We start from the raw sequence: 17,610 nt of genomic DNA, 5'->3' as shown, positions 1-17,610 counted from the left end.
TCAAACGTGTTCCAGCATGTCAACGTCGCTGTACACAAAGCGAGCTCCATGAAGACATGGTGTGTGAAGGTTGGACTGGAAGATCTCGAGTGTCCTGTACAGAACCCTGACCTCAACCCCACTGAACACCTTTTGGGACGAATTGGAATGAAGGCGTCCTCACCTAACATCAGTGTCCATCCTCTGGTGCTCTTGTGCCTGAATGATCACAAATCCCAAAACAAGCTCGGAAAACTTAATAGTAATTTCCACAGTTTTGGACTGGGATATTCAGTTCTCAGGTGTCCACATACTTTTGGCCATATAAGTGTATTTAAATTGAAATACTCTAGTTGAGCCAGGGACTTTAACTGTTAAAATAAATTCACAGCCCACTTTAGCACAGAATGAATTCACTTATTTACGTATTTAAATGTGTACTATAATATTCTGGCTACTTTGTGACGCCCTAGAGCTTTTTTAATTCCAGAACTTTCCAATAACAGAACATGTTATTTATACTCCTACTTGTTCGTCAGTTATTGAGGTTTGGATTGAACCCAGTCGATTCAAGTGACCAGTCAAACAAGCGAATAAGTATAAGAATTCAATAATAAATCGCTTTTAATTGTGATTTCCACCACTTTAACAAAAAGAAAAACACGCAAAAACAAAAACTGAGCTTCATGGACTTCTGGGAGTTCCCAACTTTGTGAACCAGTGCTTCACTGTGCCTCATTTTATCGGCTAATGTACGCAACCATATATTATAGCCTATGATTTACACAGTATTAACCTTTTAAAATGTCATTTTTCAATATTCTGCCAAATTGGAACATTATGTAGAAATAATAGTGTCATTTGTAAATATGCCACATATGTATCTTTATATACCAGTGGCAGTAAAGTACATGAGGTTAGCCAGTGTGTCTCATTTTACCATCGGGTGCTAGTGGTCTTCAAAAATTGGTGGTCCATTACCCTCCTTGAAAAACAGAAACACTTAAGGGTTCTTGAAGGCTTCTTTGATCGTTACAATTTTTGAGCTGCAAACTTTTCTGATCACTTCAGAACGTTTCAGTTGTCGGACTGCATAAAGAACGCTTATGCATTCTCGACGAACCCCCCTTAAAAAATAGGTTCTTTAATGGTTCTTTACAGTACCATAGGTTTTGCAAAGAACCTTCTTCTTGTCAAGAACCATTTTTCATTGTATAGGGTTCTTGAGTCGAGCTATATGGTTCTTTGGAGTTCTTTTATGGTTCGTTATAGGTTCTTCAGAGCAGTGTATTGGTTCTTCAAGGTATCATCCCTTAACAGGTTAAAGAATCCTGCAAGGTTCGTTGTGGGACTGGAAAAGGTTCTCCTGGCATCACTCTTAAGAACCTTACTTTGGTTCCTTAAAGCACTTACTAAGGTTTTTTTTTTTGTGGAGAACTCACGATAACATGGTTCCTTGTAGCACTGCTGTGAAGAACCATTTCTGGATTCTTTAATGCACCAGTAAATAGACGGTTCTCTAAAGAACTTGAGGGTAAAAGTTTCTTTGTGCAACTTAAAATGGTTCTCCTATGGCATCAAGCTGAAAAACCCTTTTTTGGCTCTTATTGGAACCTTTATTTTTTAGAGTGTAATGGAGTATATTATTAGCTACATCATCTAAACTACTATTAAAAAACTCACTATTCCCCACACTCAGGTTAAATCTGGAACCCTTAAGTTCTTTGGCTTGCCTTTTCGAGCGAAACCTAGGGTTAGGGGATAACTCAATGTGTTCCCTTTCAGAAAACAGAAAACTCTCAACTATTTAAGACTCCTTTAGGAACCTTTCTTTTTAAATTACGCAGTACTCAGATATGCCTTTAAATGTTTGTCTTCGTGGTTATTTGAAAACGTATACGTTTTAGGTTAACGCCCAGTTCATTTCGATATCCACATCTTATCGGGGTTACGGTAGTTCTTCCAGTCTACGTTCACCCACTGTTTTCGTGATAATGGAGAATCAGGAGCACTATGTAGGAAACTGTGAAGGTTTTCAGTCGTCCACATCATTTTAGCTAGTCGTAATAGCTAGTCATATTACCTAGTATTAATTACAATTACAAATATAAGGACAGTCAATGGGAGTATTCGCTGCCAGAGCACATCAGTGCAAATGCATCACGTGGATTTCAGGTTCTGGGCGGTCTTCTGTGTTTTCAGGCTCGTTTACGAAGAATATAACATAACATTTACGTTGATATGTAGTGAATAGGATAGGAATTAACACACCAAGCTTTGCCTCACAGCAGACTGGAGTTAAAGAACAGGTGAATAGGCAAAACTGACCAGCCCTAAGAGGATACAGATGAGGGTAAAATCACATATTACACTACAAGGTAGCCAGTTATATTACTGAGGGGTCAGTACTTAGAAGGGTCTGCTGTCGTTATACATTGCGAGAGCGGTCTCTAGAGGAGAAATTAAAAAACTATTACTGACCAATTTTGTTGTGTTATTTGAAGTGTTTTTTTTTTGTGTGTGTGTGTGTGCTTTTTTTTCATTTTGGATGTCTCTATTTTTATTTATTATATGGAATGTTACTTTTTGGTTCAGTTTTGATGTATATATTTGACTTACTTTGATATTTATAGTTAATACTTTATCTCTATTAATATGTATATACAGTACCGTGCAAAAGTCTTAGGTCCCCTATTTTTTTTTTTTAGTCCAACCTTTTGTTACAGATTTTTATTTTATGACTTGTACATTATCGAGACGGTACAAAAAAATAAAAAAACATTTTAGATTCCCAAACATTAGGTTTCCAGCACTAAATTAACTGTTACAGAAAAATGCTTGTATGTCAGTAAAGAGAACAGCATATTAAGTGGTAAGAGAGACTTTTCAGACAGAAACACAAAGACGGTTGCTGGATTTTGTTCCAAAAATAAGAAGCGAGCGCGACAGTCGAAATCTCCAGAAGAACCGTGACTGGTTCTGCAAGACGCTCAATAAGTCTTACATCTCATTTCCTTATGAAACTGCACATATTGTACCTAAGACTACTTTTTTTAAGCAGAGGGTCGTCACACCAAATATTGCCTTTCTTTTTTTTTTTTTTTTTAAATAGAGAAACGTTTAATTTCATTACTCTACAGCATTTCTTAGCACTTTTGCACAGCACTGTATATTTAGAAGCTTGAGTAAACAATACCTAAACAGTAATTAGAGAGAATTTAATGGCGAGAGGCGATATGCAAATGAGCTCTGCAGTGTTTTGTTGTTTGCTGTGACCAATCTGTTCTGTATAAGCGTTCCTTTGGGAGTTTCGCAAAACACGGCATTCACGGCTCATAAACGGATACACGTTTATCTTTAACCGTGTCACAGCGATGGTTACAAAAAACGCTGAGTTTGTATCATATAGGGCGGTCACATTTTGCTTTTAATCGGGAAGAGTTGTGTCCGTGGCTTCAAATCTCACGATAATGTCGGCTATCTGGTCTTTAATTAAGCGATGCGAGTGGTCATCGAAAACGGCGCACATATCGCATAATAAATACAAGCTGTCTGAGTTATGTTATTTCTTTTTAGTTGACTAAATCCGAAATCCAAATACTTCACTCAAAGGTCAATTATTGCTCAAAATAGTAGTTACAGCTTTAATTATATATGTTCAATTGAGTCAACAGCTACTAGGAGCTATTCCCAGGGGCACGCTGGCTTACTGGTTAGAACGTTTGCCTTGCACTTCCAGGGTCAGGGGTTTGATTCCCGTGTACGCTCTCGTTGTTCTTCGGAGGTTTCCTCTAGGTACGCCCATGTGTTGTAGGCTGATCGGCATTTTTAAATTGTGTGTGATTGTGCCGTGCAATGCGCTGGCCCGCTATCCAGGGTGTGCCCTGAATACCCTGCGATAGGCTCCAGGCTCCCTGCAACCCTGTGTAGGATAAGCTGTACAGAAAATGGATGGATGAACTTATAACTTGTTACTCGAACAATGTGTATCACAATGGCAATACAGTATGTGGTTTTAGAATTGCAGTGTGATGTTTTATACTCATCGTGCAGTCCTAATAATCTGTAAGTATCTGTGAATGGGAAAATGACACCATTTTAAATGAGCTGTGTTAGAGACGGGGCACAATCCCAATCCCCCGGTTGTGATGGTTCACTCGGGGTTAACCATGTGGAATAGCCTCTGAACAGCAGGAGACTTTGGTAAATATTTTGTCTACTACACTCATGAATGCTGGAATGTTTTGTCTACTGTGATGAATTTTATACAAGCATTGTGCTAACTGGGATTTGTATCATCTATCGTATATAATTTCCTTGGCCTTTCGTGAATAATATTGGAACCCCCAGCTTTAGAATGGTAGTTCTGTGTACTGTAACTTACTGTGGATGAAATGTCCCTTCTCTTTATGAGCACAGGAACAACTTTAACTCGAATTATAGAGAAATTTGCTTCATTTATACATCAAACACAAGGCGTACCGGTTCAAACGCGAGCATGTCGCATCCATAACCGCAGGTTTTCCTTAATAATGAATTCCCAAAGCAAGAAATGTTTTCAAACCTATACTTTTTGTGCTCATTCAAGTCATACTGTTTATGTTATATGTGCATACGCCGCTTTCTGCGATGGAGTTTTGGAGAAATTGCGCAGTCTCCCGCAAAGGTTTGTCCATTTGATGTCACATCCGTAACACTGGAATGGCCCACAAGCCAAATTGGTGATGAGGTTTGAGTAGTATTAACAGTGAAGGCATACATTGCATGCTTTGTGCATGGCAATATTGATATTCTTTGTAGGAGGACACCCGTTGAGACAGATGTCCTGAGTAAAACACTCAGTCCAGAGCTTCATGTTTCATAGCAGAGTAATACCAGATTCAAAGTAAAAAAAATAAATAAAAATACATTCACAGACAAACTGTATAATACGTAGAGGAAGGAGGCCTCTTAGTGTCTTCACGGCTGTACTGGCCACTGAGCCCTGTAGCCGACAGGGTAAGACCTGCTGAATTATAAATCAATCAGCCAAAGCTTACATGCATTATTTACACAGCTAAAGATGAGGGCACTAATACTGGGACAGAGAGGATGTCTGGCTATGTCCAAGTGTTTATATCAACGAGTAATTTTTAGTTTATTTTTCATCTATGGACTGTTTGTGTTCTAGTCGAAACATTTCTGGAATAATCAGCGTTTTTTAAAAATTTTCCCCAAGGGTTTGCTCTAGGGAGGAGCCTAGTTAAGTGTAACTAAAAAAAAAAGGACATCTAGACATCTTTCATTGGTTAACACTGATTATCATACCTGTTTTCCACACGTCATGCTATCCTGGGTTCTTCGAAACTGCAGCACTTTATTAAACTCACCACTGCATTGACGCCGAAGAAGTGGGAATCGGCCCTAAAGGTGCTTTATGTCCGATACATCCATGGTCATACGATGTGTGTATCGAATATCGACTTTAATCCGAGCTGTGAAAAAGAAGAATGGCAGTGGGGTGATTTATGTCTTCTTCTTTTTTTATTATTATTTATTTATTTTATTAAGGGCATGATGTCCCCATTAATCACCATTAAATCAAGCACTAGTTCACAAATGTGCTTTTATTTATTTATTTATTTATTTTAAAATTGATAACCTTGTCTCGTCCCTATACAGGACTAGGCCTGTCAAAACGATGACTCCATCATGTAAAAGTAATTATTTGAGCTGATTTGTGATGAACTGTTGAGTGCATCTTATTTTTATATTACACTGGGGGACATAAGTATCGAACGCGTCAACATTGTTTTCCCAGTAAATATATTTCCGATCAGGCTATTCACATGAAATTTTCACCAGACATCAGTGTTAACTCACCAAATCCACACATATAAAGAATTCACAACGTTAAAGTCCGTAAATGAAGTTATGTGTCATAAAGTGGAACGACACGGGGAAAAAAGTACCGAACACGCTAAGTGAAATGTATTTAATACTCCGTGGAGAAGGCTTTGTTTGTAACGACAGCCTCAAGACGCTTCCTGTAACACATGAAGGGGTCACATGAATGAAATGAATCCCACGTGTTGTATTGTTTTCTAAACAAACTTCTATAACAAACGAGCTCGTTAATAAAGATTTCTTCACGGTCGACTGCACAAAACAGTGAGTGCATGGTGGCAGTGCTCTACATTAACTTCAGTCTAAAAGTAAACACCGGTTCATTAAAAAGAAAAAAGTTTACTGCATGTTATTTTTGATGAGGTAGACTTCACTACACGACACAACCAACTCTAAAAATCCTAGTCTTTGTCTCATTGTCATCACTAGTAAAAAAAAAATCTCATTACATTAACATCATCACATACTAAAAATATGTGAAAATGTCTTTTTGTGTGTCTGTTAATAAATAAGATATATTATATTCTTAACTTGCTCTTTAAGGTTCATTGGATGCTTTCCAAGCTTTCCAAAAACCCGAACCGTTTCTGATGAGGGTTCTACATAGAACCTTTAAGGGTTCCCACAGAGGGACAACCGAACAACCCTTAAGGGGTCGGTTTTGTCAAAGCATCATGTAGACATCATAAAATAAAGTATATATCGGTCAAGATAATGGGGCATCCATTGCGCTAATAGAGGTCCATCGGGGCAGGAATCACATTGCCCCCGTGTTCAGGGGAGGACGAGCAGCCGAAAGGACAGTTCATGATGACAGGGTTGGCAAATTGGGCTAGATTAAACATTTTCTGGGGAAGACATCAAATAATCAACAAATAGAAGCTAATAAGTCTGCACACAAATGCAAAGTATGAGAATGTGTACGATATACAGAACCATTTCTATTGTAAAATTTATTGCAAAGACTGGGGAATAGGAAATCAGGATTATGGCGTGTGCACCACGGGGACCTTGTTTCCCATGCAAAGGCTGAGAAAATTTGGATGGAAATCTGGTTGGACATTTGGCTGGTTGCGGAAAACCTGGCAACCCTGGTTAATGACATCATGACCTCAGACACAGTTGAATAAACATCTAAGACCTCTCAACATCAGCTGCTAGATCGTTTGTTACAGACTCTGAACTGCCTATTACGGGGTTACTGTAAAAATTCCCCAGATACTAGTGTATAGAATATATCAAGTGTGATAGCCTCTCGAATGAATTTTGTTCAAGGTTACGTCGTTATTAATGTTGTCGAAAACCTATGCTCACGAGCAGCTGCTGCTAGGCCCAGACGTAAATGTTTTCGTTGGCCACATGTTAAACAATTGACGCCTTTTTTTTTTTGCCAGTGGTCATTACGGTAATAGCTGGCTGCGTTGGTACTGTGTTTCCATAGAAACAGGACCCACAGTGCGCTTGTTAAAGGTAAAAGTGTTAAAGGTGTGTAAGATGTGAACATCTGTTCGCTGTGGAAGAGACTGTGGTCATGTGGTATTAAAATAATAGTGCCGGGAGAAATAAATACCATTAATAATTAAAAGGTGAGTGAATGCAGTTCTGTCCTAATAACACATCACTTTAGATAAATCGAACAGTCCCCATCTGGACAGATGCTGCTGATAGACTGTGGCGTAAGGGTTCGATTTAAGATTAAGTCATTAGGTAGTTGATTTTTTTCCTAAAACAACACGTCCCAAAGTGTTTTATCCCTCTTGTACCACAGCAATTTGATACTCTGCATCCATCCATCCATTTTCTATACCGCTTATAATACAGGGTCGCGGGGAACTGGCGCCTATCCCACAAGGTGGGGTAAACCCTGGACGGGGTTCCAGTCCACAGGGCACACTCACACACACATCCAACCTACCATGCATGTCTTTGGACTGGGGAAGGAAGCCGGAGAACCCGGGGGAAACCCGCGCAGCACGGGGAGAACATCTAAACGCCGCGTCGGGAATCGAACCCCACAACCCTGGAGGTGTGAGGCGAACGTGCACCCGATTTTATACTCTCCAACAGTTGAATTCCTCTTATCACTTACATTATAACAGTTATGAACACCATCACATTTGCGTCGTTGTTTACTGTTCATGCCGGTGGAAGCCATGTTGATTCGACGTCACTTGCTGAACTCGGGCTTGAAGACACCGTCCTGAGTTCCCGGGTAGGAATCCCCCCGACATGAAGCGGCGTTTTCTTCGGTTTATCCTGGTCAGAGGTCGGGAATTAGACGAATGCAGCGTTAATCCTGCTTCTTTACCTCCAGTGCAATCTGAGCTGGATCCACAGCTATATTTAAAAGCTCATCTTCACCTGTCTAACTCAGTTCGTATTGAACCAATTACATCTCAGTCGGGAACAGCAATGCCTTCATGTGGTAGCTTCTTCCAGCCCTGATGTGATGTCTGCATACAGACCGCAGAGATCAATAGTACTTTGTAGCCGCTGCGTTGTGTTTTTTTCATTACCTTTCTCGGTAACTCTGTTCTGTTATTACCATGCCGATGAACTCGACGTCTTTCAGGGGAACAGTATAGACGTTGCGTCACTAAGGAAGGGACGAGATCGCTCTTAGTCAGGGGATGCCTGATGAAACGCTGCATTTTGGGGCGCTTGACAGAGATGACAGAGGCTTAGAGAGAGGGAAACTCTGTGCTTTCAGTATTGATCACTTTGTGCAACAAATTAATCGATATGTATTTATTATATTCTCTGTGGTCCCTTTTGTGGCTGAGATTATGTCCTCAGTATTTATGCTCCAGATTACCTGGGGGAGGGGACGGCTATGCTCTACTTTACCGATAAACCAATATAATGAGGGCATGTTCCTTTTTATCGAACAACCTCTGTTCTGTAGGGAATCTTTCCCTTGGTGTATGGCATAATACACTAACCTCTTACCTTTCTGTCTTCATATGGTACAAAACAGCTACACGGATAGTTAGTGCTGCAGAGGAATACTATTTTGCATTGTTCATGTTATGTTAGGAATAAAACACTTCGGGAAGTGCTGATATAGGAAAACAATCCATGTTTTAGCCTCAAATCTATTTAGCCTCGCGATTACTGACTGAACACTATGCTGCACTCTACTGATTGATCTGATATCATTTTAGCTCTGTAACGTTTCCCCTTTTTACCCATTACCTGTTTTTATTCTTAATTTAATGCATTTTTCACGTTTTTATTTCTTACCTTTATTTCTTGTTCTTATATATATATTTTTTAATACCTCGTATTTTCTTTATGTAAAGCACTTTGAATTCCCACTGTGTATGAAATGTGCTATATACAGTTGTGACCAAAAATTTGCATACCCCTTGAAGAATCTGCTAAATCTTAATACTGTTAACAAAATAAGAGGGACATTCTTTACTTTTCCAGCATCTTCTGTATATTTGACCTCTTTCCAACAGCGTCTATATGATGTCGAGATCCGTCTTTTCACGCCGAGGACGACCGAGAGACTCGTACACGACTATTACAAAAGGTGCAAACGTTCACTGATGATCAAGAAGGCAACACGATACATTAAGAGCCAGGGGGGTGTAAACTTTTGAACAGGATGATCGGTGTGAATTGTTATTATTTTGTTTAAAGAGCTTATTTTTTCATTTAATACTGCTAAATAAAATAGTTACATGTCTCCCAGAAGACAAAATTACTAACAATTTACTTTTTGATCATCCTGTTCAAAAGTTTACACCCCCCTGGCTCTGAATGTATCGTGTTGCCTTCTTGATCATCAGTGAATGTTTGCACCTCTTGTAATAGTCGTGTACGAGTCCCTCGGTCGTCCTAAGTGTGAAAAGACGGATCTCAACATCATACACTGTTGGAAAGAGGTCAAATATACAAAAGATGCTGGAAAAGTAAAGAATGTGCCGGACCTGGAGGATTTTTCTGAAGAACAGTGGGCGGTTTAACTGCTCAGGACGAACAAGGGACTCGTGAACAACTCTCACAAAACATAAACACAGTCGTTGATCGTCCAGGTAACGACACACGGGATTAATAATCAACAAATCCAACGAGTATGTCTCAAAACCAACTTGCAGACAAACTAGTGTTGATAGGTGTACAGTACACATAATCGAGTAACTGAGAAAGCGAGTTTAAACACTAGCTGGCTGCCGTCGGCAAGCTAGCTATAGAAATACCCAGAGTGTAATTTTCAACGCTGGTGTAAACAGGTACTTTTGCTCAGAAATGTTGCTGTGTGTCAGTCAAGATGGACACGACCGCATTTGTTATTCGCTCCAATCATGGGCATTAACATTAGTGAATAAGGACAGCATTAGCTAGTTAGCTAGCTAGCGTTAGATCTGCTTCCGCTACCTAGACTAAACGTGCGAGTTGTTACTTATTGTATTTATCAATCCAAGATTGCCACCTGTCAAAAATGCCCCAACAAATCAACCTTTTACTTATCCGGGGTTGGGGGTTCTCCCCATTCTTCGGCGGTTTCCAAGTCCAAAGATCTGCATTGTAGGCTGATTGGCATTTCCAAATTGTCCGTAGTGTGTGGTTGTGTCCTGGGTGTGCCCCGAGTCCCCTGGGATAGGCTCCAGGCTCTGGGTGACCCTTTGTAGTGTATGCAGTATGGAAAATGAGTGGATGGATAGATGGATGGATGGATGGATAGCTGTTTTAGTTATCCTCTTCGTCATGGTGGTATAAATGCTGACAGGAAGCGAGTGATGACGCATGCTCCAGAGTGGCTGAAGATGGCTTTAAGAAAATGCTGTATGCTATTGTAAATGTTGATGGTGTCAATGTAATCACCCTAAATTCCTCCATATGTTGTTATTTACAGCATGATGTTGTTTTTTTTTTATTTATTTAAAAACACCAACAGAAATTGGCTATATTTTTAACAGATTATTATTTTTTTTACAGTGTAGGACATACAGTAATTACTGTACACACATAACCTGAGCTTATTTTGTAGGCTTTCCTCATGTTTTTTTTTTTTTTTCTGCGTATTTCCAATATTTTTTCCGTGTGCTATTTCTGCAGTGCAAGCCTGTAAAATTCTTCGCAATGCTCTCTCATTCAGGGATGGACAATGCTGTTTTCAGACTTCAGATATCAGATATCCGATGAGGCTTCACAGATATGTGAATCCAAGATATTGGATCATTTTCCTCAATAAAGATATGATCAAGTATGAGTATATTTTTGTTTAACGTGGGTTCTCTTCGTCTCCTTTTAGGACTTCCTTTTAGGAACCTGTGTCAGAGTGTTTCACGGACTTTGCCGATCTGTTTTCTCTCTAGATCTGATCTCCGCCACCAATGAGACCAATGTGAACATCCCACAGATGGCTGACACGTTGTTCGAGAGGGCGATGAATGCCAGCTGGGTGGTGGTCTTCAAAGCGCTCGTCACCACACACCACATGTGTATCCATGGCAATGAGGTCAGTTTCTAGGGTAGATCGGATTCCTCTTAGCGATTGAGAATTTGATTGATTGAGAACTACAGAGTAGCCGATTTTTTTCCTGCTTGTTTCGTCAGTATTGTTCTGCTGTGCTTCACACTGACAAGCACACCGTTCCATCTCTACGTTTTAAAGCACAGACAGTCTGCAGACATACAAAGATGTTGATTTTTCTGTCTGAATCATTCCAGAGGTTCATCCAGTACCTGGCCTCCAGGAATTCACTCTTCAACCTCAGCAATTTTATCGACAAAACCGGTACTCACGGTGAGTGTCCGCGCATGAGCCGTATTCATCGACTTGTTTTTGAGTTGAGTCTGTACGTAATCTAAGTTGTTCTGTCTTTTGGAAAACAAGGCTACGACATGTCCACATTTATCAGACGATATGCGCGGTACCTCAACGAGAAAGCGTACGCTTACCGTGCAATGGCCTTCGATTTCACTCGAGTCAAGAAAGGGTACGTCATTCTCTCCTGTTTCCCAACAGAGGACTGGTGTTTGTTTTAGAAACCTATCTGCCGACAGTGTTGTGTATGCGTGCCGCAACATTAACACTCAAGCTGTTGAAATCCTTCCCGCTGCTCGACTCTGACCGAAGGGTTTCACGTTTGTTCGGGGGAAAGTAACAGAACGTTTTGGATAACGTTTGGGAAAATAAAAAAGGTTCCTGCGAAAAAAAGATGAAATGTAGAAAAATGGTGTGATGTGGGGATGTTTGCTTCTGTTCCAGCCCTCACTAGTGAAATAAACAGGTTAAATATAGATTCCTTTGTTGTTGCTTAGCAACAGTTTTTTTTTTTAATGACATAGCTCTGAGTTTTACTGTAATATCACAATGCTTACATTGGATAGTTTTATGTTTTTGGTTAGTGTAGGTCTTATAAAATTTCTGTAGCGGATAACTAAACCAGGCTTGCACTCATATAGTGAAGAGGCAATATCTATGCCTGCTACTAGGGACATTACTTAAAGTATACAGTTTGCTATGCATTATTACTCATCAGGGTTTGTTCTCACTGATATCCATTCATGGTCTTTATGTGTGTGTGTGTGTGTGTGTGTGTGTGAGTAGTGCTGATGGAGTGATGAGGACTATGGCTCCTGAAAAACTGCTAAAGGCTATGCCGGCTCTGCAGACTCAAGTGGACACGCTACTGGAATTCGATGTGAGTAACTTCATGGCCCTCGGAAACGGATTCATTAATTAGATTACATTAATTAGAAACGATCCTACTAATTTATTACCGAGGATCATCAGCAGTCTTACTGGTCTAGATATAGAAGGCTAAAACCGGTCCCTTTTACTCGTCAACCCTGTGAACGCGTCAGATCTCTATTGTGGGCGGAGAAAAAAAAAAAAAACGAGAGTTTTTGCCCAAGGGCGCTTGTCTCTTCATATAATTGAATTCGTAGGACTTTTTATTTATTTATTTATTTTGTGTGTGTGTGTGTGTGTGCTAATATTTTGAAAATGTTCCTTGGAGGCACGTTCAGACAAGACACATGCACGTGCTATTTCAGTCTTTTTTACTATCCTGACACGTTGCTAAACATCATCTCTCAAATCACGTCCTTAATTTGTGTACTATTCTAGACCGTCACTGTTTAGTGTTGCAGTTTTAAAAAAAACCTCTCATATCACCTTCAAACCTATTAGTAAATACTTTAGGATGTCAGGTCAGCCCATGACAGCAATCACGATGACAGCGGAAATCGTTTAATAGAGATTTTTAATAGTTTCACGTTGCGAAACATTTTCCAGTTCAACTGTTTTGGCGCTGATGTGTGATTGTAGCGACTCGGGGCTGCAAGAGGCGGAGAAACAGACACGCAGGAGACCAGAGTGAGGGAAAACTTATAGCGCTTATTTATTGGCGCGAGGTGAGAGCTGTACGATCGCTGAGTCGGTCTGGTGCGCGTAAAGTGAGGCTGAGCAGAGGCGTGACGTGACCCAGGGAGCGGTATCGTCGGCTGGGAGGCGGAGAGGGCGCGGTGTCGTCCTCGTGATCTTCGTTGTCTGCTGAAAACAAAGCAACAGGCATCAGCGTAGCCATACTGGGAGAACGTGCTGCCCTGGCTTTCTCTGAGGCCCACTTTAATACTCTGCCGTCATCTCCCTGAGGGTAGACACGGAGCTGCCGCGGCATTATAGCCGCTCGCTGCCGTGTTGTCCAAAACAGCACCGTTTCAGCGGCCGTGCGAGGAGCGATAATCCGTCGATGATGTGCGTGGGCTGTAGCTCTGCGGTCACAGTGATCTAGTAGATGCTTTTAAATTTTCCGGATGTAGATAAGACACGCAGGTGAGTGTGTGAACAATGCCGCTTGCATTATCGCTGCATGTGCACACAAAATCACTATAAAGTCAGTGCAAGGAATATTCCTTTGGTTTTTAGTCACTTGCGGTACACATACGTATGTTACTGACATAATAAAATGTTCAAATCTGGAATTATATAATAAATGTAGAACGGTCAAAGCTTGGAGTCACAGAAAATTCATAACGTCGTAATTTGGGGTCATTTGCCCAAAAACTTTGGACCTTTGGACCTGATCTAGTTCATCCTTGTTACCCAGATGTAAATAGATGATATACAGTAGGACTGTCCATTCAGTATATAAAATAACTCATGGTATTCTTCAGTGATTTCTTTAGTCATAGTCGTGTTTTATTTTCTGATTATAAATGTGATATTCCTGTCATATAATACTGGAACGCATAGGGGGCGCACGGTGGCTTAGTGGTTCGGACGTTCGCCTCACACCTCCAGGGTCGGGGGTTTGATTCCCACCATGGCCCTGTGTGTGTGTGCGGAGTTTGCATGTTCTCCCCGTGCTGCGGGGGTTTCCTCTGGGTACTCTGGTTTCCTCCCCCAGTCTAAAGACATGCATGGTAGGCTGATTGACATGTCCAGAGTGTCCGTAGTGTATGAATGGGTGTGTGAGTGTGTATGTGATTGTGCCCTGCGATGGATTGGCACCCTGTCCAGGGTGTACCCCGCCTTGTGCCTGATGCTTCCTGGGATAGGCTCCAGGTTTCCCCGTGACCCTAAAAAGGATAAAGCGGTATAGACGATGGATGGATAATACTGGAAAGCTTTTTTTAGAAGGTACTCTTTGGCACTGTATTGTATAACGTTGTCTCACTCACACAACTGTCTGTCCTTTTTCTTGCAGGTTCATCCCAAAGACTTGAACAATGGCATCATCAATGCAGGATTCCTGCTTCTCTTCAAGGACCTGATTAAACTCTTTGCCTCCTACAACGACGGCATTATTAATTTATTAGGCGCGTGACGTTTTAATGAAACCTCGACTTTGCTATGCGATGTTTCTTCTTTCAAATCTTTCATTCAAAGGTTGATAAATGGGCGCTCTTTTTTTTTTTTTTTTTTTTTAATGCAGAGAAATATTTCAAAATGAAGAAATCTGACTGCAAGGAGTCGCTTGAGATCTATAAGAAGTTTCTGACGCGAGTAACGAAGATTTCAGAGTTTATGAAAATCGCAGAGGTATGAAAGAAATGCTTCGACGCGTGAGAAAATTCCTGAAACGTATGTTATTACGTGACAGTGCCGTTTGTCTCAATAAAGATCTTCCCTTTCAGCAAGTCGGCGTGGACAAAAATGACATTCCTGACATATCTTATGTAAGTTATCTGTATTATTATATACTCTGTGTTCACTTAGCTTTCATTTCATGCAGTATGTGCCTGGGTATTTGCTAATGTTGATTGTTTAAATGGATTTGTATTCAATGAGTTGCAGGACACCGTTTTATTACGTTAGTTCGCCTGAAAGAATGCGTACAATGATATTGAACTTCCAGGTCTCTACCTTTTTAAAAAACACTTACTTGGAGTCTGATTGTCTAACTAAACTTAACTATGACTAACTAAAGTCCTTTCAGAACCTAATTATAACAGTGTTTAGCATTATCGTATCATGTCATGGTGATCTAATGGTTTCACAGACTGTCATGTTATTAAACAACCTTTAAACTTGCTAAATCTGAGTAAAGGGGCATTGTTAGTACTTTTCCATTAACCAGACTACATAGCGCCATTCGGGGCGCTACTAAAGGGCTTTGTCCTTCATTCTTGTCACCGTGATACCGGGCGCTCTCAGTGTCTTCACCCGGGGGTGGTGGCTGACCTGGCAGACTCGGACGACGAGGACTGCCAGTTTAACAACTGCCGGGAAGAGGACCCGGTAATCATGTGCAGAGCAGAGACACCGGGGCTACAGCTTAATGCATTGCTTCTTTAATTTAGGAATAACAACAGCAACAACAATAATAGTTACAAAAAACAAAACAACAACAAAAAAAACAACAACAACAGCAGCAAAAAAAAAAGGTTACAATTATACTGTATATTTACAATATTATGTACAGTGGGGTCCAAGATTTAAAATTGGAAATAAAAATACACAGAAGGTTTTAGAACGTAAATATCCAGTGTATTTAATATTCAATATTCTGCTCTGTTTCTAGGTCCCTATTTAAATGTGCGATATTGACCGTGTTAACTGCTTTGTACAAAAGCTCAGATTTCCCTCACGTCTAATGTCTTCTATCGGAGCGTGTGATCCGACGACGCTCCGATAGAGTTGATCTAAAACGGGTCACGAGGTTTTACTCGAGCTTGCGGAGTCCATGCCAGCTCATCAAAGCAAAGAATCCACTTTTCGCTCAAGTTGTTGTCGGTAATATCATTTGTAATGAAAATCGTCGTATTAAATTCGAAAAGAATGCAAAATAGAAGCATTTCCATTCGTGCTCTTAGACTTTTGTACCCCGCTGTATAGTATTATAAACTACCAGTTAATGATGAATGGCGCTAGAAAATCTGAGCAATGAATCGTAAATAATAAAAGTACAGGGATACGGGAAAGCGCATGTGGCACGAGCGATGATGTCACACCCGAATGGTAGTCAAATATGTATTTCTTTTAGCGGTTAGCACGTTCGCCTCACACCTCCAGGGTCGGGGGTTCGATTCCCACCGTGACGCTGTGTGTGTGTGTGGAGTTTGCATGTTCTCCCCGTGCTGCGGGGGTTTCCTGCGGGTACTCCGGTTTCCTCCCCCAGTCCAAACACATGCATGGTAGGCTGATTGGCGTGTCCAAAGTGTCCGTAGTGTATGAATGTGTATGTGATTGTGCCCTGCGATGGACTGGCACCCTGTCCAGGGTGTACCCCGCTCCCTGGGATAGGCTCCAGGTTTCCCCGTGACCCTGAAAAGGATAAAGCGGTATCGAAGATGGATGGATGGATGGATGGATGGTTGAATCTCAGATCTAAAATATTTACTACTGTAACATAATTGATAGTTGTGCTCATTCTAATACATTATTATTTCTATAGTCTCATGCGCAGGGACCTGTACAGCAGACCCTCCACCTAATCTATACCTAATCATAAACGGATTTCAAACGCGTCGTTGTATAACAAAGAAAAGCATAGAATAGAATCGTTGATATGGTGACATTTTCTGTGAGGAGATGTTTGAGTAACGTTTACGGAAGGAGCGTCAGCACTTTGTAACAGTTAGTAACGTTCCCGACACGTGACTGAGTTACTGTTACGGCTGACGCTATAGGATCTATGTATAGGCGTTCTCTTTTTAATTTAATGAGACAAAACCACAGCTTGTGGCGTTATAAAGAAATCGCAAGGTGCAAACTCCATGGTCCTGAAGACACTAGTCTCGCTGATGTTCTGTAACGTTAACAGAGATGCGTCATTCATTATTAAATGAAAGAAAGCTACTATAAGAAGAATATTGTGGGGGTGACTGTGGCTCAAGTAGTAGAGCAGGTCGTCCACTAATCGTAGGGTCGGCGGTGCGATTCCCGGCCCACGTGACTCCACATGCCGAAGTGTGCTTGGGCAAGACACCGAACCCCAAGTTGCTCCCGATGGCAAGTTAGCGCCTTGCATGGCGGCTCTGCTACCATTGGAGTGTGTGAGTGTGTGAGTGTGTGTGTGGGTGAATGAGACACTCTGTAAAGTGCTTTGTAGAACTGCTAAGATTAAAAAAAGCGCTAAATAAGTGCAGAGCATTTACCAATAATGCTCCTTCACACTACTACATGTTAAAGTATGTTCTACATATTATTATTTTTGCATCGCTCTCAGCACCCTCGGAGGTAGATTGAACATTTTCAGTATGCTGCCTCCTTCCCAAGTTCCACTGTAGAAACAGCAATGCATCTACTTCCTGATCAGCAATTACTTTGAGGAGATTAGC

At 40.9% G+C, this 17,610-nt stretch overlaps 1 protein-coding gene across 1 annotated transcript in view; it reads left to right on the top strand.

The window, feature by feature from the left end:
- Positions 1–17,610, top strand: part of snap91b (synaptosome associated protein 91b) — a 37,677-nt gene that overhangs the window by 1,876 nt on the left and 18,191 nt on the right. The window contains exons 2-8 of the mRNA XM_053650658.1: positions 11,193–11,335; positions 11,548–11,623; positions 11,714–11,816; positions 12,431–12,524; positions 14,535–14,646; positions 14,763–14,869; positions 14,965–15,006. Coding sequence (XP_053506633.1) covers positions 11,193–11,335; positions 11,548–11,623; positions 11,714–11,816; positions 12,431–12,524; positions 14,535–14,646; positions 14,763–14,869; positions 14,965–15,006 — 677 coding nt within the window. The remainder of the gene's footprint in view (positions 1–11,192; positions 11,336–11,547; positions 11,624–11,713; positions 11,817–12,430; positions 12,525–14,534; positions 14,647–14,762; positions 14,870–14,964; positions 15,007–17,610) is intronic.

The sequence above is a fragment of the Ictalurus furcatus genome, chromosome 19 (genome assembly GCF_023375685.1).
Source record: "Ictalurus furcatus strain D&B chromosome 19, Billie_1.0, whole genome shotgun sequence".
NCBI classification, from domain to species: Eukaryota; Metazoa; Chordata; class Actinopteri; order Siluriformes; family Ictaluridae; genus Ictalurus; species Ictalurus furcatus.
This window is presented reverse-complemented; position numbering and strand designations above follow the sequence as displayed.